This window comes from Cylas formicarius, unplaced genomic scaffold, assembly GCF_029955315.1.
Source record: "Cylas formicarius isolate icCylForm1 unplaced genomic scaffold, icCylForm1.1 PGA_scaffold_6__28_contigs__length_40554024, whole genome shotgun sequence".
Lineage (NCBI taxonomy): Eukaryota > Metazoa > Arthropoda > Insecta > Coleoptera > Brentidae > Cylas > Cylas formicarius.
The window spans coordinates 27,159,223-27,183,698 of record NW_026844347.1 but is presented as its reverse complement, the minus strand read 5'-3'; the positions used below and the strand labels follow the sequence as shown (position 1 = coordinate 27,183,698).

The window sequence follows — 24,476 nt, the reverse complement described above, 5'->3', positions numbered from 1 at the left end:
CACATGCCATATCTCAACACTTGGCACACCCGACAGTAAAGGTCGTACCGCGTAACTATTTTTTCGCATTTGCCTTATTGATTTGAGACCGAGCGTAGCCAGAAAGTAAATCTTTTTTTAAAATGTTTGGATTTGGATTTCGCGTTTGGGAAATGTAACGAAAAATTCATCTCTCCCGTATGTACCGGATAATAAACCTTTGCCACAGGTGCCGCATCCGTATCTCGACAAATCGGGTCGCGATTCGTCGAGGTGGAGGTAAGAGCAAAAAATTATGGTTTTTGTTAATTTTAGTGTAATTATTGAATAAAAGATTGAGTTAATAAATTGAAGAACGCAATGTTTGAAGGAGTGTTTTGTGAAATTGGTCTGCAAAGTAATTAAACAACGGCAAGACCTCATTCTGTCATTTATATAAATAGACACAACTTTTTTCATTAGCCCTTCTGCGCTATCGTAGGGTTCCATTTAAAGAAATAATTTTATTTTTTCATTATGTTATCCCGTGTTAATTTGAGAAAAAAATGCCAGCAAATAAACTCAAAACTAACCAACACGGACCCGTTATCAATAATTATCTCGTCTTATCGGTGCGAACATATAAATAAATTATATCAACGACGAAAATAATTTGTTTGGTTGTCTGCTTTCCAGATGATAATAATTATAAGAAATTGTATTAAGAAAACCAATCGTTTTATGACAGATCAAAAATGGTCTTCCTAAGCGAAATTTTATTTGGTTTAGGACTGGTTCTTCTAATTGTCTATGGATCAACTTTGTGGAACTGGTGCAAAAGAAGGAGAGAAATAGTCAAAGCGGTAGATGCATTCCCAGGCGAAAAGTGGTATCCGATCATTGGAACTTCATTGACGTTTCTTGTGGCACCGAGAGAAAGTAAATACAAACAAAAATTTAGTAAAAATTACTAATAGACGTAATAATTATTATTTGACAGTAACTATTTTGGTACAAAAAGAATAATACAGTCAAATTATTGCCCCACGTTAATTGACAGTCGATGGTAGCTTAAAAGTTTGAGGAGAACAAAAATTCTTTATGCTCGATCGAACTGTTGATTGATTTTGGAGCATAGCATTTTATTACATTTTTAGATTCACTGCTTCTGATAATTTCTAAATATTAATATTTTTTTCTCCAAAATATGACATCACCGAAACTTTAATTTGGTTGCTATTTGAACTCAATGAGAGCTAAAGTTTTGGTTGCAGTTTACGCAGGTCTTTTATATTAGATTTACCTAGGATTAATGCCTTCAAATGGAACGCCCTGTAAATTATTTCAAATTCTGAAATAAAATTGAGTTTCGCTTTTCTAAACCTTATTGGTCTAGTCCTGATTCTTCTAAACATTGTTTTTTTTGCATTTCTAAATCGTTATGCTGTAAAGACAAAAAATTATTCGACTTCCTTAGTATTCTTTTTTGTGGGTTTCGTATATAATGTATTTATTTTCGTGTTTTTCGTGTTTTGGCAAAACAAGAAAAATACTAAAAGTTCCCAAAAAAAGCGCTGCAATGGACTTATTGATTTCATGGTAATGGTCTTAGTCCTCATTTTTCTAAACACTATTTTTTGCATTTCTAAATCTTTATGCTGTAAAGACAAAAAATTGTTCGACTTCCTAATTATTCATTTTTTGTGGCGTCCGTATATAATATATTTATTTTCCTGTTTTCGGTGTTTTGACAAAACAAGAAAAATATTAAAAGTTTCCGAAAATATGCGCTGCAATACACTTATTGATTTCGTTCCATACTTTTCATTTTTCTAGAACGATGGAATATATTTAAGGAGTTACAAAAGCAATTTGGTCCCACCTCGAGAGCGTGGATGGGAAATATTCCCATAGTTTTGATTAGTAAACCGGAGCATCTCGAGGTAAGATTTTATAATTATTTGCTACTTTTATAAACTGCAATTTTGATTTCAGTTAATTTTTAAAAGCAACGTAAGCATAAATAAAGGAATATTCTACAACATATTGAAACCTTGGTTAGGCGAAGGACTAGTGACAGCACATGGTAAGACATAGATACTTCGAAGAATCGGGTAATAAGTCTATATTTTATTGGTAATTTATGTTAGAATATTTTGTGGATTAAAATTGTATTAGAAAATATTCTGCATAGAACATCTAGGATAGTAAAGAAAACTTAAAATTATGTTTTAAACTCCAAATTGAAGAACAGAGTCGAATTAAATTGTACTTGCTCTTTGCCAAAAAAAGACAAAAATGCTTTTCAGGGTTCAAATGGAAGGAACATAGAAGACTATTAACTCCAGCCTTTCACTTCAAAATTTTGGATAAATATACGGAAGTTTTTTCTGAAAAAGCTATCGAACTTGCTCGTATTCTTGAAGAGAAAGTTGGAGACGAATATTTTGAAGCGAGTGTTTATTTTACTAGATGTGCCTTGGATATTATATCAGGTATATTTTCGTATAACTCGTATTATTCGTATTATTACAATTTCTGAAATGTAAACTCAATTAACATTAACTTATTATTGTATTTTTTTAGAAACAGCCATGGGCGTAAAATTTAATGCTCTGCGAGATCCGACTTGTGAGTATGCCAATGCAATATTCGGGTAAGTGCACTTTCAAATTAAGTGATCCTGTTCCGTCCAATCGGAATTGTCTTTGTTTTATTTTTCCTCTTTAGTTTTTGATAATTCGAGCAAATTGAAATTGGTTTTCATTTAAGTCGTTGCTTAATGTGAGAGCATCTCGAGTGCCGTCAAGCATTGCGAAACTGTGCTAGTCAACAGTCAGAACTGCATCTAGGTAGGCCAAGAAGAAAAGAGATTGTCATTTTTCGTCTCGTTACATCAATATATTATTACTAAATCGCCGCGTTATTTCTAGCTTCAATTTATAAAAATTTACAGTCCAACCAGATCCAGATTACTACATTTAGAGAATTTAATCAGATTTCTTCCTATTTCGAAGCTAATGATGATAAAAATGCTTTCAAATAAAAAAATTGCCACAAGTAGTAAAAACCTATAAAAGTTGATAGATATTAAGGATATCGAAGAATAACAGCTTTGAATACCAAATCGTCTGGGCGCCCTAACTGTGACATTTTTAGTTGTCCCATACCATACGATTCAGCAATCAGCACAGTAAATAAAATGTTTAGTGTATTAATAAAAGAAATCGTATTTTTTCAATTTAATCATTTTGTAATATTTTTCACTAACAGAGGGCATCCACCCACAGAGGTACGAGCTAATGTGATGTTGCATTCGATTTGTGAAAACTGTTTCTGACTTCAATTCTAATAACTCGACAATTTGTAGACTATGTGAAATTATATCACTTAGAACTGATAATCCATTGCTGGGCTTGGATTTTATTTTTAACTTCACCAACGAGGGAAAGAGATTTAGTCGGCATTTAAAGACCATCCAGGACACCACGAATAGGGTAAAAACTGATCGTAAACCTGTATATACAGGGTGGTTCAATAAAAAAAGTAGGACTGAAAAGAAAATTTCTTATCAGCAAAAAATCTAACCTACTTTCGTATATTTGACAACCCGACTAAGGAGACTCAAGTTTAAAGTATTATTGATATTATTGTCCTCACAAAATAAATACATTTCTTAATTCGGCAAAAACTCCTCTTAGCATTTTTCTTGTTATCAGTACGTTTTTGTTGTTCCACCCTGTATCGTCAAAAGGTACCCACAATTTAAATTATTTGTTAGATTATTGAAACGAGAAGAGAGGAATTTAAACTGCGACAAGTTGGAACGGGCACTGACGATCTAGGTAGAAAGGAAAAATTAGCCTTTCTAGATATTTTGCTGGAAAGCGAGAAAGAAAACAAATTTACCAATAAAGAAATAGCCGATGAAGTGAATACGTTCATGTTTGCGGTAGCCTAAAAGCGTTTTCGGTCTAGCAGAAATGAAATCGGATTCGTTTATAGGGCCAAGACACTACTGCGTCGACTGTCACATACGCACTTTTGGCATTAGGGAATTATCTGGATATTCAAGTAAGGTGCTTTGATGAAATAATCTATTACATTGGCAAATTTACAAAATTTGAATTTTCTAGACAAAAGTGCAGGAAGAATTAGATGCAATTTTCCACGGCGAAGAGCGACCGATCTCTCCGCAAGATATTTCAAGTATGGAATATCTCGACAGAGTCGTCAAGGAAACTTTGAGGATGTTTACATTCGTGCCAAACATTTCTAGAGTACTTGAAGAAGATATAGTTATTGGTATGTTTCAAGCAATCGAGGAAAATTAAATAGACGGGTCTCTAAGCTCGTTTACAATTTCCATCTTGATGAGCAGAACTGGATGCTAGTAAATAAACCAACGCTTTTTTTTCGGTTATTTTCAGATGGACATCGTATTCCGGCTGGTGTAACAATGGGGTTATCACTTTACGACTTACACCACAACGCGGAGCATTGGCCAGATCCGGAGAGATTTGACCCAGATCGTTTTCTCCCTGAGTTTGCCAGCAAAAGACACCCCTACGCTTTCGCACCCTTCAGTGCTGGACCTAGAAACTGTATAGGTATTTTCTTTGAAATTTTATTTTATTAATTTTTGGACGTTTTAATCTACGGTGAAATGTTTATAAATTTTTCTCAGGTCAGAAGTTTGGAACGAGGAATAGTAAAACGTTACTGGCAGCAATTTTAAGAAAGTACAAAGTGAAATGCTTGGAAACTCCCGAAACATTAGAAGAATACGCAGAAATTGTATTAAGGCCACAACAAGGTCTACATCTGCAACTGCAATTGAGAAAATAGAACAATAAAATGAATTTTATCGTATTTATTATTGTTTTACTGTGAAATTTGATTCTTAAATCGAAAACGCTGGTTGTGCGAATTTTTTGGGATTTTATTTTACTGTAGTAAAGTTGTTTCAACACATAAATACAAGCCATTCCTTTCTATTGGGTAAAAAAATAGTGTTATTGGTTTAAATAGTTAAGCAACAACAATACAAAACAATTAAGGCTGCCAAGTTAGTAATTGTTGATAACATCATAACGAACTCAACAAAAATTAGTCGATGTCATCTACTGCTATGTAAGATATCTAAATATCAAAAAATAGTACTAAACAAGAAAATTTTCGATAATTCTCTCAAAACAGTGGTCCCTTTGATAAATTTGGGCGTTATTTCCCACACTTAAAATTAAGCTTAAACTATTCTTAGCGATAATTAAAATCACTGCGACCTAAATTTACTTTAGTTGAAACCAGAAGGAGAATATAGTGCCTGTAAGCGTATCAGACGAAATTGAAAGTCGGCTAGGTGTCCGCAGCATTACTTTTTGCTCACAGCGCATAAAGCCTACTAGTCTACTAGAGCTTCTTAACAGAACAACACAAGTCTGCGACAAAAACTCATATTTATTGGCAAACACCGGCCTATTCTTCATAACCTCGTTGAGAAGCTCGTCTATGTGCAAACTATCATTAATGAGAACTGGAAGCATATAATGGAGATAACATGTCGGATCGAGATAGAACATCATTCTTAAACTTAAATGAAAGTCTTCATTTCAACCTACCTCACTAGATTATTTAGGGGTTTCGTGTTTACTATACTTCTGTACGGCATAGAAGCTTTGACTCTGAAGCTTCACTAAAAAGGTGCAATGCCAAATATTTAACAGTATAGTATGCAACATGATGATAAACTTCTTAGGTTTATTAAACACAAACTCCGCTCGTACCAAAACAAACCACACAGAGAAATTTTTTAACAACGAACGTTACGAAACAACCCACTACAACAATAAAATTGCGTTCACAGAAAATAAGCTTTTGTTAAGACAAAATTGATTATATTTTTACTTTAATCGTCTTAACTAAAATATTTAATTCAATAATCCATAGTTTTGTAAATTATATTATGCAAGTAAATCTCTAATTTCCGGAAGCATTATCATTGTCAGCCATTTGTATTGCCCCCATGTTATAGGCTGACTGTGAATGTGGATAATGGATAAATTATTATCTGAAGGGGGAGGGCAACATCTTTTCCGGTATTTCAAGGTGTATAGAAATTAAATTATTTTATACTTAATAGATCCCTCAAACTTAAAAAGTGGAAACCTAATATTGCTGAGTCTATTGAAGGAAGTAAATTTAGAGTATGACTTATTGTAGACGTCTATTCAGATCAAAGGAGCTATAAGTACTAAAAGAGAAAAAGTAAAAAAATATGGCAAAACATTACAACCCTTTACCATTGTAGAAGCTCCCACAATGACAAAGGTTACACCCACATTGCTCTTGGTCATGCAAACAAATATCTCTGGATATTGTAGGTTTTAGACCACCACGACCACAACAAGTAGTTACGCGAAGAAACCTACCTGAACATAGCAAATTTCATTTAGCCGAAACGTCAACTTTCGCTACATTTCGTTCAATTCAATATACTTCCTTATAACGCAAATTAATTTTACTCTGGTTGAAATAAATATTTCACTTTTGTTACTTCAAAGAAAAGTTTTCGCAAATAAATAATAATTGTTCTTAGTATACCCACTTTCTTGAAAATAAAGTAGAATTGTAATAATAAAAACATATTTCTTGTAATAGTGTAAGACTTATCCTGGCAAATAGAATTTTCTTGCAACAAATATATTTGAGTTGAGATACTAAAAAAAATATAATTCCCCGAATTTGATATTTAATTGCTGGATACGAATTAAATTATTTAATAAGAAAAAATATGCTTTATTTTCAGGAACTAATTTTTTTCTCTGTGCTGTATCTAAAGTATATGTAATATACATTCTTTTTGTTGGCGTTAGAGTTGATAAATATTAAGTTTTGTTAAATAAGGTTTCTAAATAGAAGCTTTGATACAAAGGTTTCGAAAAGTTTGCGGAAGCAAATCAACATTGATTTCGCAGCCCATACTTAAGAAATATTTTATATACATATAAATTTGCAACAGATTCTCAGAGTGGGGTTAATTTTTATTTCAAAGAAGTAAAGAAGTTAAGAAGTTAAATGTTAGCGATAGTATATACAGATAATCCAAAAACAAAAAATACAAGGAGTGTGCTGTTTCAAAAATAAACTGACAAAATTGTTTAACAAGGACTTGTCTAAATTTTTTTTAATCATTCGGCAGACTTAATATAACATCTACTGTGAACCACCCGGTATAGAATACTAATTCTAATTTCACAAACGTCGATCGTTTTTAATAAACCTTTTGTTAATAAATAACGCAAAAAGTACGATCACTTCTCCTTATCTGGCAGTGAATCATAAAATTAAAAACCTAATTCTCCGCGTTGTCTCGTTCAGTGTGTGGCGGCGCGACTGGATTCAACTGAATTTTGAACCTTATAACAATGTAACATCAGTATTTTTCTTTGAAGCGTCTATTTCGCTAGATCTAAATATGAATTATTAACGGGGATTACTAATTATATATGGGGCAGATTACCCTATGTCAAACCAAGTATAGAATATCCCCTTATTTTAGAAAATCTAACTTTATATCTTCAGAAAAAATTTCAGGCAGTTCTAAACACTATCACAATGTATGAGATTCTGGGGTTATGCTTAGACAAGCACTAGTATTGCAAAAGTGCGTGCATTTATTAAAAAATACAGTGGAGTGTCTAGTGGTTTAGTATTATACACCACAGAAGAATAAAAAGCCCCAGACTAAAATTATTTTATTATTTCAGATGGTCATCGCGCGTCCCATCAGATAAATATAGACGTTATCGATTCCGATTTGATATATAAAAATGGAGTGTTTTGTAGCATATTTTAGTCTCGTTTCGTGTCTTTGCGAATTTCTGAGCGCCAAAGTTACGCTAATTGGTTAAGCATTAGTGATTTTATGAAGGGACATTGTCATCTATTTATTTATTCGCACAACCATAACTAGTAAAGGTGTGTATTGCTTTTTGGTATGAAGTTTTATTAATAAATTTGGCAAATATTAAAAATCTAAAATCTTAATTTCCCTTTTTCTACTCCCTGCTGTAAAATAGCCAATTATGCACTCATTAAGAGTACGTAAAATATCACTTTAAGACTTCAGCTGTTGCTAGCCATTTCGGATGTTTCCGGTAACTTAATCACAGCTCACCATCGATACATTCTTGATTCTGACATTCACGTCACACGTGACCCAGGGAATCTATTCGTGCTGTTTTGCACATGGTGCGTAAACAAATAAACAAGATTCATATCACAATGTTTACACAAAATTCAAATCCAGACATCTCCACTGTGTACACAAAATGTGAATGGAACATATATAAAGTCTGCTTTGAAGTTTTTATTGATTCGTTATTTTAAAATAGTTCAAATTAGATAAGTGAAGTTTTTTTTTTCCTAAAATTTACAGTCACAATACCATCAGGGTTTAAAATCCACCGAAAACATTCGATTACACCTAACCCATGACTAAAGTACCCAAAACACTCGGAGTGACTCGCGACAGTGTCTAGTGAACCTAAGGTTTTAAAGTGAGATTTTACGTACGTACGATCACTGCGTAATTGTTTACTTTAGAGTAAGGAAAGAAAAAAATGATGTTTAGGTACTAATTTACTGTATTTTTATTTTGTATAATATTTTAACTCAATTTTTTCAAGGCTAGATATTGACAATTAAGCATTTCTTTTAATTTTTCTATTATTTATTTTCTTAATTACCATTTAACATTTTGAAGCGGTGTTTAATTATGAAAAATATATATAGAATATAACATATAACATATAACATGGATTCGGAGATTCAGCCTTTGGTTTGGGAGTTTAATTTAATTTTTATTATTTATTGTCTACCACTGTATCTAGATATAGAAATACCTGTACCTATAAGATGGCTTAAACAATTTTACATGTTATTTTGCCATGAAGGCTGTGAAAGTTTTGACGATTGAACTGCTGGCAGCGGTAAATGGTTCGCAATAACTGTACCTAATTAAAATTAGCAAGAATTTTACTCGTGTCGATGCTTATTTTAAATAGCACACAATATTCTTTCGAGAATTCGAGACTTTAAAATGTATTCAGTAAATGCAATGCGATTTAATTTTTCTGGCAGAGAGCCGAAACCTAGAGTCATATTCTCAGTTAATGAAATTCCAAAATAATTTGTGCGTCTTTGTTCGTCGGAAATATCGCAGTCAGAGACATGAAAGAATAAAATATTTATCCACCGCATTTATCTACAATATTTGTTGTAGATCGAAAATGGGATCCCTATTTGACATTCCGCTAGGTATAGGCGCAATTGTTCTTATAGTTTATGGGTCGGCTTTGTGGAGTTGGTATAAACGGCGAAGAGAAATATCCAAAGCCATAGACGTCCTTCCAGGCGAGAGATGGTATCCTATCATTGGAACCACATGGAGGGTTCTTAAAAGTCCGAGAGAAAGTAAATATTATGTAAACTTATTTAACAAAACAGATTTTTTCTGCTCCAGGATTTTCAAATTTTAGTTTTCAAAATATTAGTTAACATTATATATTAGTCCTTTTGTCCGTATGGGATTTTTTATTTGTTAGTTTCTTGAAAATCTTTCAAAATCGCAGTGCATTACTTTTGAAAACCTGCTATTGCTACATTGCCTTGTTTTTATTAAATTAAGAACGGAGTCTTTCAAAAAATTTAGTTATCCTGAATAAACTTATTTTTTGCAGATTTTGCAAAAATGTTTAACACAAATCTACCACAAGAGTAAAAGTTTTTAATTAGTTTTCAAATTTGTTTCATTGTGAATGATGATTTTGTTTTCAACATTTCAGAACGATGGAATGAAATGAAGTTGTTGCTCCAAAAATATGGACCCGTCTCAAGAGGATGGACTGGGCATCTTCCTATGGTCTTCATCAGGAAACCGGAACATCTCGAGGTAAACAACTGCCTATTAAATAAATGCCATATCAATATCCGTGATTTTAGCTGCTGTTTAAGAGCAACGTTAACATAAACAAGGGAGAGTTCTACAACTTACTATATCCATGGTTGGGTGGAGGACTACTTACAGCACATGGTAAATGATTCTTCGCCTTATGGTTATGTAGAATATGAAAATCGCAATCGTGGGATTTAGTTAATTTTTTGCTAATATAATATACAGCGACTCACAGCTTAAATGATGCAGCCGCTATAACAAAAACTAACTGGTTTGAATGTCTCTTTATTTGAAATTAAGTTAGTAAAGAGCCTTCTAAAAATGTGCATTACTTTTTGTCTTAAATATGCCTTACTTAGTTAACAATAAAGAATTAAATAAATTATGCAAAACAAAATATAACCAAATCAATAGAGAAAAACAACTTGATAATTTGAAATATTCCTACTAATATTTAGATAACATTTTGTGGTCTTTTGGGTATTGATTCAACTCATTTTCTAGTACACTCCGGGGAAATTATGTTCCATACTTCAGTAATTTTTACCTTTAAATCATTCTTGTTAGATATGATGGCACTACTTACTTTGTTTTTTAATGTCACAAATTATCAATTACATTTAAGCCTGGTGTCTTAACAACATTTGGGACGTTATAAAGCAACCAACTGCGGACCCGAAATGACGTGTGCTTTAGATCATTGTCATGATAGAACAGATAATTTTTACCCATACTAGCAACCAGATGCTGTCTTAATATATCCAAATACATACATTGGTTCATATTTCCTTCAATGAAATGCATATTACCTACTCCTGCAGATGACATACAGCCCCATAACATCACTCCACCTCTACCGTGCTTTACCGTAGCTTTTAAATTTTTCAATTTTAATTCTTCCTTAGGCTTTCCCCATACTGATATTTTTCCAATCCAAATAAGTTTATTTTGAAAAATATTACTGAATTCCAAAAGTTCAAATCTTCGTTCGACCATGTAAATTATTTTTTCGCAAGATTCGTCGAATTGTTTCGGGGTTTCACCTTTTTCCAAACTGTCCTTCCACCTCGACACACATCTTTGGAGCACTTTTTTTTAGATAATTCGATACCTCTCTTACATCTTTCTTCACTTTCATTGAAGATCTTATTTGGAGCTTCCCTTGACTTATTCTCGACCCTACTTTCGTTACAGTAACGCTCAATGATATACTGAACAGTTTACTATTTTGGCTATGTCTCTTTGGCTGTATCCATTTCTGTGATGAGTAATAATTAAATTTCTCTCAGAAATTGTAGTACGTTTTACTGAATGAAAAATGAAAAAATAAATTAAAGCCGCTTTGGTAAATTTCTTCTAAACTTATAAGTTTTGACTCTAGTTATTATTTTTGTATCATTTAACCTGTGACGTTAATATTGCATAGAATTATCTCTTTACTAAATTAATTTCAATAAGTCGTTTTTTGCCAACTAAATAGACATTCAGACCAGTTAGTTTTTGTTATAGCGACTGCATCATTTAAGCTGTGAGTGAGTGTGTTTTGACATTTTGATGTAGCTGTCTTAGTAAACAGGTTTTATTCTCAGACACGATAAAGGGTTTAATCAGTTCAGTTTATTAAACAGAAGAGTTATTGATTCAAAGCACTTTTTGCTGCAAAAATGTGGGAAGTTGTGCAGTAGATCATACAGAAATTAATTATTACTTAAAGGGCGGATTTAATACGATTAAAATGTGTGTGCCAGTGCGCCACTCATGAGCACGACTGAATTTTCATTCTAACTTTCAAGAATGTAGAGTTAACCATTTTTTTTTACAAAAACAAGACGTACAACATTGCAATCTGTTTTGTCAATAAAAATTAAGTATTTCACAAAAATTTCAAACCAAATTACTCTATTTGGAATAATTTTAAATACTGGAAGTTTTAGTTAAGAATATTAAACATTTCCGTCATTACGCAAGAAGGCTCCTTCACGCGATCTAATATTTTGAGATGATAAAGGATAAATTTTTGCCGTAAAAAGAATAATGACTTTTTTTTCTCATATATTTCTTTCCATTCGTAGGTGCGAAATGGAAGGAGCACAGAAGACTGTTAACTTCAGCGTTCCATTTCAAAATTTTGGATAAATATTCGGAAATATTTTCCGAAAAAGCTGCGGAACTTGTTCGAATTTTGGAGGAAAAAGTTGGAACTGGCTATTTTGAAGCGAGTGCATATTTCACGAGATGCGCTTTGGATATTATTTCGGGTATGTAAAACGTATATAAATTAATAATGAAACAATAACGTGTTTTTTAGAAACGGCAATGGGTGTAAAGTTTAACGCTCTCAAAGATCCGACTTGTGAATATGCCAATGCCATATTCGGGTAAGTGTGAATATGGATATGTGAATAAAATACAGAAATGTCCAAAAAAACAAAATTCCCTTTATTAGTAATGTTTTTATATTTATTAACCCATCTTATTGAAGACACCCCACTAACCTAATTTTTATTATTATGTAATTTATTTAAACAACAAACTTTTTTGAGTCGAACTAAAAGTTATTTTACAAAAGTTACACATTCGTGAATAGAAATCGTTTCTACAAAAAAGTGAAGTAGTATAGATTAAGTATGGTTGCCCAAATGCTCTTATCACAGAACTTTTGGGTATTTTGTCTCCCGACAATTTTTTAACTAAACGCGGCATTCCCTCAACCAAGTAATCACCGTCTTAGCAGGTCTATGAAAACCAACAGTAACTAAAAATTTTAAGAATACACAAGGACATCGTCTAAGCCATTGCCAGATTGATGCAATGGAAATAATTGAACGCTTAACAATGCGTTATTAATTCACAAACAAATCAGAAACAAATTTAACAATACAATTGGTTGTTAAATAAAATAAAAACAATATTATTAGGGTATTTTCTTTCTTTCGGAGGACTCTATATAAAATATGTTAAATATTGATTGATAATAATAAAATATATAAATTGATAAATGATTGTAGGCTGTGTGAAATCGTGAGTACTAGAATCGACCATCCGCTTTTGAACATCGAATTAATATTTAAGCTTAGTAAAGAAGGAACTCGATTTAAAACCTATTTAAAAACTATTCAAGATACTACGAATAAGGTAGAAAACCGAACTAAATTATCTTAAATACGTAATTGTGATCGGATTTTTAGATAATCGAAAAACGAAGAGCAGAATTCGAACAACGCCAATTTGGAGAACACATCGATGATCTAGGGAGAAAGGAAAAATTGGCGTTTTTGGATGTTTTGCTGGCGAGCGAAAAAGAAAACAAATTTACCAACAAAGAAATAGCGGACGAAGTAAATACGTTCATGTTTGCGGTAAGACAAGAAGTCTTGCGATTTGGAAGAAATTAAACATGTAAGACTTTCAGGGTCAAGATACTACAGCATCAACTGTCACTTACGCCCTCTTCGCATTGGGTAACAATCCTGATATCCAAGTAAATGTTTCTCTTTGGCAAAACGTAAACTTGTTGTGGTTGCATTTTTCATATGTTATGAAAAATACAACCTTTTTGGAATATAGTTACTTCTGATGATTTTCCTTACTCAGGTGAAGGTACAAGAAGAATTAGATGGCATTTTTGGTGGCGAAGAACGAACTATAACTCCTCAGGACATTTCCAACATGGAATATCTGGAAAGGGTCATCAAAGAAACGTTAAGAAAGTTTTCGTTTATACCGTTAATCGGCAGGTTGCTCGATGAAGAGTTAGTTATTGGTAAGGAATATTATTTATGTATTTTGAGAATCGATATGCAATATTTTAAAATAGGTGTGATTTTCATCTCTTATATTTTCTATTTATATTATATATATATTCTATTTATTATATATTCTATTTATATTGTATGAAAACATTTATTCTAATTAATTTTGTTTAATAAATGCGCATATATTGCAGCCGTAATGATTGTGCTGGTTTCCTCTTTTTGTTAAATATTTTGTATTTATTCGCTAGCTTTAAATTGCTATAATTATTGCTGAGAAGATATTTACTTATATCATATATAAATATGTTATTTACAGGCTTTATTTTAAGTATTTATTTATTTCTATTTAGATGAAAAATATTAAAAATAAGTCGGAAACCTATTTACATAGAACTATAAGTAATATATATATATATATATATATATATATATATATATATATATATATATATATATATATATATATATATATATATATATATATATATATATATATATATATATATATATATATATATATATATATATATATATATAGAGAGAGAGAGAGAGAGAGAGAGAGAGAGAGAGAGAGAGAGAGCGAGAGAGAGACACTAACAACACAAAGTATTGTTAATGATCACCTAATTATAACGCATTTATATATGCTACCTCAATTTTAGACGAACATCAGATTCCATCAGGAGTTGGAATTGGAATGTCGATCTATACTCTGCATCACGATCCTAATCATTGGCCAGAACCAGATCTATTTGATCCTGACCGTTTTCTACCAGAGGTTGCTGCCAAAAGACATCCCTACGCTTTCGTACCATTCAGTGCAGGTGCTAGAAATTGCATAGGTAAGTCCCATGTTTGCATAGATATTGCATTATAGACTGAGAATGGTCACCATCCACGATTATGAAAGAAATTTAACAAAAAAAAGAAACAAAACTAAAAATTTATGTCCAAACAATTCTACTACAATAAACGGTTTGACCAAGACTAGCAACTAAATTTGGTTGGTTGTCGAATATACCAGCATTTTTACAAAACTCCATTATCGATACATATAAATTGCTTAGTTGCACGTGGCGGTTCGAAAAGTAACATTTATTTGTTCAGGTCAGAAGTTTGCAACAAGAAATAGCAAAACCCTGTTAGCAGCAATCCTTAGGAAGTACAACGTGAAATGTTTAGAGACTCCAGAGACGTTCCACGAGTACATGGACATTGTATTAAGACCCCAGAAAGGCTTACATCTACAATTAGAATTTAGAAAATAATGAGCACTGTTTTATATGTCACAATTAGTTATATTTATTTATTTAATGTTAATAAATCTTAATAAAATAGTAAACCTTTTTATTGGTATTTCGTTTTTGAAAGAAATTGACAAACCAACGATGTATAACTAGTTAATGTCATCTGCTGATGATACTCAAAGGCTAAGGTTAATAAAAGATTTAGGCAATTTCTATAGCATTTAGATTTGTAGTGCTCCATTGTGTAGTACACTGAATGAATCATTATTCCCACATTAAATAGGTAAGTTCCTTTGTAGTAAATGCAAACGTGAATGGAAGTGCATTTGCCAAGATTCGTAAAACTTTTGACCTATTAAAGGAAAGCAGATACCGCGGAATATCATCATGGAAAATCCATTCTATCGCCAGAACCAAAGGAACCCAACCATTCATTAATATTGTTTTGTATTGGCTAACGGTCATGTGATTACCCTTGGCCTCCTGTCTGTTAGGGCAAGTGAGTTGCGGAGTTGAGATATCCATTGAATTATTTCTACCTTTTTTCTAGCTTCAGGTTTACAATTTTTCAATACAATAAATGATATATATTAATTTTTCAACTCATTTGTATAAATCATTCAGAAATAATGGTTGAATGATTGTTATTGATATTTTTATAAATTAAAATAAATAATTTATATATATTAAATTATATATTTTTATTATATGAGCCCTGTTCGTTCCTTTTACTGAGGCTACATATTTGTGGTAAAAAGTGAACATTAATATATTCAATAAACTTTTTTATAGATTTTTGTTAATTCCTTTATGCCATTTAAAATTAAATTAAATATAATATCTACGTTTGGATAATAAAATGGACATCTAGCACCTATACAATATCCCATATTGGTGTATTTAGTGAGTTCCATTGCCTTCGAACTGGCCGCCGCAAACACTGAACATATTTAAATCAAACGCTAAGTTTAATTATGCAATTATATTTTACTGCTATAATTTTCCGTATTCACAACAATTTCCTCGTATAATGAACAAGTAATTTTAAAATTTTCCAACGGCGGCTACTGCGCGCCTGCTAATATTTATTATATCTGCATTCATCAGCGGAGATCATTTTTAGTTCTACTCGTGGGTCGTGGGTGATCACACGCTCTTTACGGAAATTTAACGCTTACCGCTTTTGATTTATTTACGTCTTTATGTCCTGATTGAGGTAAGTTTTGCGCTTATTCTACTGTGCAGTTTTGATTGAATGGTCAGGCTATGTATCTTGTTGCGGACTAACTAACGATAACCAAAATCGTTATATGTTTCTCCAAAATTTAATTTTATTATGTATCTACGAAAAAATAGTTCGGTTGAAAATATTTTAACAATAAATAAATGAAATGATTTCCGCATACCGCGTTGTTAATTACTTAATATATAATTTTAATAATATTTATATTTACAAACTTATAACATTTAAAATGGTTGTCTCCTTTAATTTTACTTCGTATCTTGTTAATATTTCATGAACAAAAGGTTAGATAACATGTTTCAAATTCACGAATCGTTTTATGTGATTCCATATTTACCACACTTACTACCATTCTTACCATTTACATTCTGATCCCACCAGGAGAATGTTTTAAGGACATCAGTAGAGAAGAATATTATATACAGTCTCGCACAAACACGTTTTGCAATTTTTATACATATACTTGATTTGCTGTAATTACAGTAAACTGTATAACATTAAATGATCATTAATGGTATGTTGTTGTTGTTTAATTGCAGCATGGATTCGCTGCCGGACATTTGGGTTGCCCTGGGAATTATTTTGCTCACTGTAGCGGTATATTTGCCAGTTTGGAAATTTTACAAAAAGCGAAAGCAATTGGCTGAAGCTGTAGATGCTTTTCCGGGGCCCACGTGGTATCCTTTAATTGGTACTGGCTGGGATTTATTGGTAGCGCCAAGAGAAGGTAATTACATGTTTTTACATAATCTTCGTTTTTATATTTGAATTAAAGGTCACCCAATAACTCTAATTGTATTTAACTTGATGGAGACGTACTAATTGATAACATGGCTCATTTTAAAACTTTTGTTTAATATATTAAGCATCAAAAATTGTATTTTGAGACAAATTTTATTTTCCAAAGCAATAGCAAAAAAAAACAAAAATATATTAGTACTTTTCCAAATTTTTCATGTGATTATTTTCGAATTTTAGTTTATAGCCCCATTCATTGTTGACATTGTGATTGTGTTGATTGTGAATCCTGTGGTATAGACTTGTGAAAACAAATCCCACAAATGTATGCTAAATTTAATATAACAATCTATTTGAACATCGGATTAAAATGCATATTTTACAAGGACATTTAAAATTCAAATGGATCACAGTGCCTTCTTAAATAAAATTGTTTTTGTTTTGCAAAATATTATTGTGGTATAATAGAAATTTTAAAAAGACTGTTAATATTTTCGAATTATTCTTTGCCTGATTTAATCGAATTTTGCAGACAGATGGAACATAATAAAAAAGTGGGGTCAACAATACAGTCGTGTGATGCGAGTATGGGTCGGATTTAACCCCATTGTCGTACTTTCCAAACCTGATCATCTTGAGGTAAATGAAACTAAAAATTCGATTCGATTCGAAGTGACACGTGGTATGTGAATGTTGAATTAATTTATAATTGTAATATTAGAAATTCTTGCACAATATTGCCAAAGTTGAGAGCTTAAAAACAATCAAAATCACATTTTAGTATTTATTTTCTGCAGTCGTAGAAAGATAATCGTATACAAGATGTTTTAAACTGACCGTTTATGCTGCTAGTTTCCTAGCACTTCATGCGTTCCACAAGTAATTATTTTGAGATAAAAAAAAGCGGCTTTTCGTTGTAACTTATTTTAAACGAAATCGATACGAAATTTTCAGATCCTATTCAAAAGTCACGTTAACGTAAACAAGGGAATATTCTATCGATACATGATGCCATGGTTAGGAGAGGGATTAATTACAGCATCAGGTGGGTAACCAAAGTTTTACAAAAAAGTGCACAGCAAATTCCCGTCTTCATATCCTTTTAGTTTTCAATTAGTTACAAACATTTGTTGAAGTCACCATCGTTATTGAGTAAAAGGACAGTGAGTGATCCATAGAAATATTAGACCTCCCCTCTAATTTAGTTATTTTACATTTTACAAAAAAAAGTTTAATACAAAAGTTTGTGGTTTAATGTGTGGATTGAATTTTACATACTTATTTGTGTACAAAATTGTTAGCTCTGTGTATTATTCCATTCCGCTGATTTCAAAAACAAATATCATTTTATAATTACTTTTTACCTTAAGGGCCAGAACTAGTCAAAAATAAGATCGTCATTTAGTTGGTCATGCATCGTGGCGTCACCCGTCTTTTGTTTAATTATGACAATTGTGGCAAATCTTTAATAATATTATTGTTTAGAAATGAATAATCGTTGTATAAAAAAAAAGAGAAAAATGCAAATAGAGTCCGCAAATATATTATATAGATAATACAAATGCAATAAAAAGTAATTTATTTATCTAAAGCTTTAATTATTCAGTAAAGAAACAAATCATTAATATTATTAGGTCACTCCTAATGTTGTCAATATTATTTTTTTAATACTCCCACAATGAACTAGGTGGTAGGATAAGAACTGGGCTATTGCCTGGCCCTATCGCCCAATCCATGTTGGATATGTATTCAAATATCCTGTTGCCAGATGCGCTAATTTATTGATTCTGATGTTTCTAAAAGATAGGTTCTCTTAAAAATCTTAAATAAATAGATTTCTGCAGTCATTGCCGAGTTATAAAAAATGGATTGGATAATTTGTTTTTTTTTGAAACCACATACTAAACGTTTAAGGATCAATGTCTAGAATGTTTAACAACTAAATATTTTTCCGAATTTTATACCGACCAATAAGTTTTTTTGACTGGGCACTTCTGCTGTGGCGAAAGATGATTCGTCAGTTCATAAAATTTCGGGACCAAAGATATATCTACAAAACTACTGAATTTTTTCAAATGTTTTCCAAATTCTTCTAAAAATCGATAACACCTTCGAGCTTGGAATTTAATAGACTTTCTAAAAATATTTAAAATGTTATGTTAATCTAATTCGCTAAACCAGTTGTTTAACAAACCTACCTAAGTAATATAAAATTTGTTATATTTAATTTTCTATCAGGATTTGAGAAGCAATGCTTTGTTTTTCTCTCCATGTATGCCTACCCTCCCTATGTATTTCCTTCTATTCGCTTCCGAGCCTATTTATATTTTCAGCATTTTCAGCGAGTGAAAAAAAAACCTTTATTGAATTTCGAATAATTATAATATTCAATGTATGTGATAAGTAAATGAGGCCACGAAATAACTTTTTTTTTAAATCAACACACAATAATATATAACTCTGATATACTATGCTGTTCTGGCACACCTTGTATATAAATAAATATGTAATATTAGTAACTCTACAAGTTATATATTAAACTTTTATTTCTATTTCTAAAATGTAAAATAAACAAGTTACAGGAGGATTATAATGGATTGCCCCTGTACCAGAAATGATATGAAACTCACAATACCTGACTGGTTGTTAGCACATATCTTCTTTTATACCATGCACAAATTGCTTCCTTACAGCCTTGCTCTTTCATATACTGCAGCGAATGACATGAGTTAACTACGTTTTATTCAATTTAAGGCAACAAATGGAAAGAGCATAGGAGACTTTTGACTCCTGCATTCCATTTTAAAATTTTGGATAAATATTCGGAAGTCTTTTCTGAGAAAGCCTCAGAACTGGTGGAAATATTTGAAGAAAAGGTTGGAAAAGGGCCTTTCGACGCCAGTACTTATATTACTAGATGTGCGCTAGATATAATTTCAGGTGAGAAAGCCTGTATTCTTTGTATTAATCTTAGAGAAACATTAAATGACTCCCCATATTCCATAATGGTTTGTTGGTTTCGGAAGATATGAGCTACTTTTCAGTTACATGTTTTTTTAGAAACTGCGATGGGGGTAAAATTCGATTGCCTCAAAAATCCAAGTTCCGATTATGCCGTTGCTATATTTGGGTAAGTAGATAAATAGAATTAGACTATATTACATACATTATACACCAAATTATTATTATTTTCATTAACATTTAGAAGCGCCCAAGCATGCATTCTTTTAAATCAGTGTCTAACATTTCCAATAATTTAATTTATTAAATTCGCTGAAGAAAAAACTCGTTTCATCACGTGATAGTAACCGTATTATATTTACAATTTTTGAGTTTAACTTGGGCTTATTTTAATTTATGTTGAGTGTTTATCTGGGAAAAACGGTACAAATGAACCAACCATATTAAACATATTGTCATTAAGAGTTTTGGTACTGCAAAAAGAGAAACGAAAGCCGTCATTTAAGAAAAAGGGAATAAAACATCATAAATAAACTGATGAAATAATTCTTAATAGTTGAAGCCCTTGTAAAGTATTCCAATAAAGTATAATAAATTACTGTGCATAATATACTCGCATGAACGATATTATCTGCAACATAAATAAAATATCATTAAAATCATATTTGATATGAGTACATACCAAAACAAAAATTATTCTTTGTACTGTCTAATAATTTACAATGTTTAATTGCCTACCAAGAGTCGATGCACGTTTTTGTAGTTAATTTTGAACTACTTAAAGATTGTTAATTTCTACAATTCTTTCATGTCTATTTTGTTAAATTGATAAAGAGATAACTTTGGAGAAATACCAATATTTTATATTTCAATATGTCTAAATATTCTGTAGTAAGATCTACGTTTAAAACAATTTCGTACAATAATTCTAAATAATACAATTATTACCACAATTCTGTGTAGGCTATGTGAAGGAGTGGCCAATAGAGGAAACAATCCATTTTACGCATTTGACTTTGTCTTCAAATCTAGCAAGGAAGGAAAAAAATATTACAGTTGTCTAAAAACTGTCGAGCAAACCACGTACAAGGTAAATTACAACCTGCTTTCATGTAGATAAAATTATATAACGAGACACCTAATTTTAGATAATAAACGACAGGAGAACAGAATTCCAGAAACATAAAACTGAGCAAAAAATCGACGAGCTAGGCAGAAAGGAGAAGTTGGCGTTTTTGGACATTTTGCTAGCCAATCAACTAGAGAATAAATTCTCTGATAGACAAATTGCCGATGAAGTAAACACGTTCATGTTTGCTGTGAGTTTTGCAAATCGAAAAATATGGGCACTATCAAAATTATTGTGTAAATGCAAATAATTTTCAACAAAATATAACTTTTTCAAATTTTGAGATATGATTTGATATGATGCACCCAATTTCCGCTTAAATCTTCCGACTGCTGCTTTCTTCGGTCATAATGCTATGCACAATTTTCTGCATAGACCTCAAATCTATATCCAGCGCTTATATTTCCTTATAGCAGACACGTCTAAATGACAGAAATATACGATATAACTTTCAGGGTCAAGATACAACTGCATCTACGGTGATGTATACCCTTCTCGCTTTAGGAAATTACTTGGATATCCAGGTAAACGAAAAATATTGAATTTGTATTTTCACACATTATAGTGCAATATTCCAGGCCAAAGTACAAGAAGAGCTGGACGGCATCTTCAACGGCGAAGAAAGGTCTATTACGCCACAAGACATTGCCGACATGGAATATCTCGACAGGGTGATCAAAGAAACTTTAAGAAAGTTTTCTTTTGTTCCTTCTATTGGTAGAATTTTGGAGGAAGATATCACTATCGGTATGGATTTGTCTTCTATCTACGTAAGTCAAAACTTTTGTTTTCAGATGGACAACGTATTCCAGCAGGGGTCGGTGTTATCTTGTCACTATATAAATTGCATCACGACCCCGAATATTGGCCTGAACCAGATCGTTTTGATCCGGATCGCTTTTTAGCTGAAGTGGCAAACAAAAGACATCCATATGCTTTCGCACCGTTCAGCGCTGGTTCTCGGAATTGCATAGGTATGCACTTAAATCTTGAAATAACCAACCTTCCTACACGTCGGAGCTCAAGCGAGATCCTTGGTGGTCGTTTAATTTTTTTTTCAGTGAGTTTTAGTAACGTATACTCACTTGGGCAGGCTCTTTCTACATCTATATAAAAGTCTTCATCTATTGTTATTGCATTATTTCTTTATCAACTTCGTTGTGCACAGCTTCGCCTTCAGAGATCAATTTAGAGGGAATGTAGTCGGCCTATTTGCCTCTTGTTTAGTAGGCAAACTCCGCTCTGGTAATGACTTTTTACAATAAAATGAGAATGGAGAAAGATGAAGTTCACAATAATATAAATAGATAGATAGAACAGCAGTTTTACTACACAAATATTAACATTTCTCCTGAAGAGTTAGATTCCTATAAAATTAAAAAATTGGGTACTGTATTTTTTTTCTTTTTTTTATATACTTAAGTGTTTCTCTCTCAAATGTTGTGTGTTGTTTTTCTTTTAATATTGTTAATCTACAAGATAACAATCGAATTGTACTTTTCTGATTGCCGATTTTATTATTCAGCCCTTCAATACTGCCAATCAATAATGAAAAGTCAACGCGTCATATAAAATGCTTCGTTTTTGAGAGTGCCATAGTTTTATTTTTTATATAATGTCGATTTCTGAAAGAAAATGTAATGCCTGTGGGTTTTATGAGAAATTTGACTTTTTTTGGTTTATGGGATTTCCACTGGAAATTGTAGAAGCTGGCGAACAGCCTCGTCACCCTTTATTTTATTACATTAAATCCACTTAATACACAATCGACAACCTTGTTTTCTAAAACCCTACCCTAAAACCGTGTGATATGCCTTCTGTAGATCTATGAAAACAAGATGAGGAACTAAATCTGGTGCATATTATTATCTTATTTGTCAAACAAGAGACATTATTCCAATGTAACTACATCGTTGGATTCACAATAGTGGTTAATTTGTACTAATTTAGAAAAAAGAATGCCTCATAAACTTTTTCCTAGAGGACTTAAAAAAGGATACAAAAGAAATTAAACCCACTCAGTAATTACTCAAATGTTATCACTTACATTTCCGTAAATCAAAATGTCCAAAATTATCATAATTAAAAAACCAAATGCAAGCAAAATATCGGCAAGCGAAGCACTCTGGCGAATTTACTTAATTTTCTCATTGTTTTCTTTTTTTGTTTAAGGTCAGAAATTCGGGTCAAGAAACAGCAAGACTCTATTAGCGGCAATTTTAAGAAAATTTACAGTGAAATGTTTGGAAAATCCGGATGATCTGCAAGAATACGATGAAATAGTACTTAGGCCCCAGAATGGCGTTCGTTTAGAATTAACACTAAGAAAATAATAACTGTTTTAAAACTGATCAATTGTATGCGATTAATGAAATTAGTCTAAGGTTGGGATTAGGCAACTATGTTTTTTTGCAATTTTGAATCGCAAACGTATTAGCAAGTTTAAAACATCTTTTTCCAATTTTTCATTAACAATTGACACTTGACAATTTTCAGTTTTGCATAAGACCATTTTTTATGTATTTACTTTTTAGAAAATTGTGTATTGGACATTGGGATCTGTTCAAACCAATAGGTCGTATTTTAAAATATAATACTTTTAGGATTTAAGGAATTGTATAACCGATCTTATTTATTATCTATTTAGTATCTCAAATTATGGATTACGAATTGAGAATAGGAAATTGCCCAATCCGGGCTTAGATTTCTAGACATAAAAAACCGGGATATTTTCAATATATTCAATAAATTACGATATGTTTGAGTGTTTTTTTAACCAACAATAACAAAATTTACTGGAATTAAATGGATAGAATTTTGCAGAAATGTATAACAACCTACGATGTTTAAACGGCATTCGTCGTCTGTGGAACTATAATCTAAGCTTTGTTTACAAATTTTTCTCAATTTTGAAGTTTGGAACGAGGAACAGTAAAACGTTACTGCCAACAATTTTAAGAAAGTACAAAGTGAAATGCTTGGAAACTCCAGAAACACTAGAAGAATATGCAGAAATTGTATTAAGGCCACAACAAGGTCTACATATGCAGCTACCATTGAGAAAATAGAATAATAAAATGAATTTTATCGTACTTATTATTGTTTTACGATGAAATTTGACCTTAAATCGAAGACACCGGTTGTGCGAATTTTTTGGGATTTTATTTTACCGTAGTAAAGTTGTTAACACATAAATACAAGCCATTCCATTCTATTAGGTAAAAAATAGTCATTGGTTTAAATAATTAAGTAACAACAGTACAAAACGATCAAGGCGGTCAAGTTGGTAATTGTTGATAACATCATAACGAACTCAACAAAAATTAGTCGATGTCATCTATTGCTATCTAAGACATCTGAATACTCAAAAATAGTACCAAACAAGAAAATTCTCAATAATTCTCTCAAAACAATGGTTCCTTTGATAATTTTGGGCGTTATTTCCCACACTTAAATTTAAACTTAAACTATTCTTAGCGATAATTAA

General features: G+C 31.7%; 1 protein-coding gene across 1 annotated transcript; it reads left to right on the top strand.

The window, feature by feature from the left end:
- Positions 1-90: 90 nt before the first annotated feature.
- On the top strand, positions 91-23,744 carry LOC132703177 (uncharacterized). The gene is made up of 36 exons (XM_060672307.1): positions 91-154; positions 209-258; positions 748-897; positions 1,795-1,901; positions 1,954-2,044; positions 2,268-2,453; positions 2,545-2,614; positions 3,329-3,455; positions 3,740-3,910; positions 3,964-4,032; positions 4,095-4,263; positions 4,389-4,568; positions 4,646-4,803; positions 5,269-5,471; positions 9,245-9,435; positions 9,807-9,913; positions 9,964-10,054; positions 11,989-12,174; positions 12,225-12,294; positions 12,925-13,051; positions 13,105-13,275; positions 13,329-13,421; positions 13,511-13,679; positions 14,334-14,513; positions 14,779-14,935; positions 16,701-16,888; positions 17,432-17,538; positions 17,854-17,944; positions 19,654-19,839; positions 19,960-20,029; positions 20,824-20,950; positions 21,009-21,179; positions 21,445-21,513; positions 21,568-21,736; positions 21,784-21,963; positions 23,162-23,744. The coding sequence occupies exons 1-36, from the start codon at positions 123-125 to the stop codon at positions 23,320-23,322; spliced, it is 4,824 nt and encodes a 1,607-aa protein (XP_060528290.1). The 5' UTR covers positions 91-122; the 3' UTR covers positions 23,323-23,744.
- Positions 23,745-24,476: the final 732 nt, after the last annotated feature.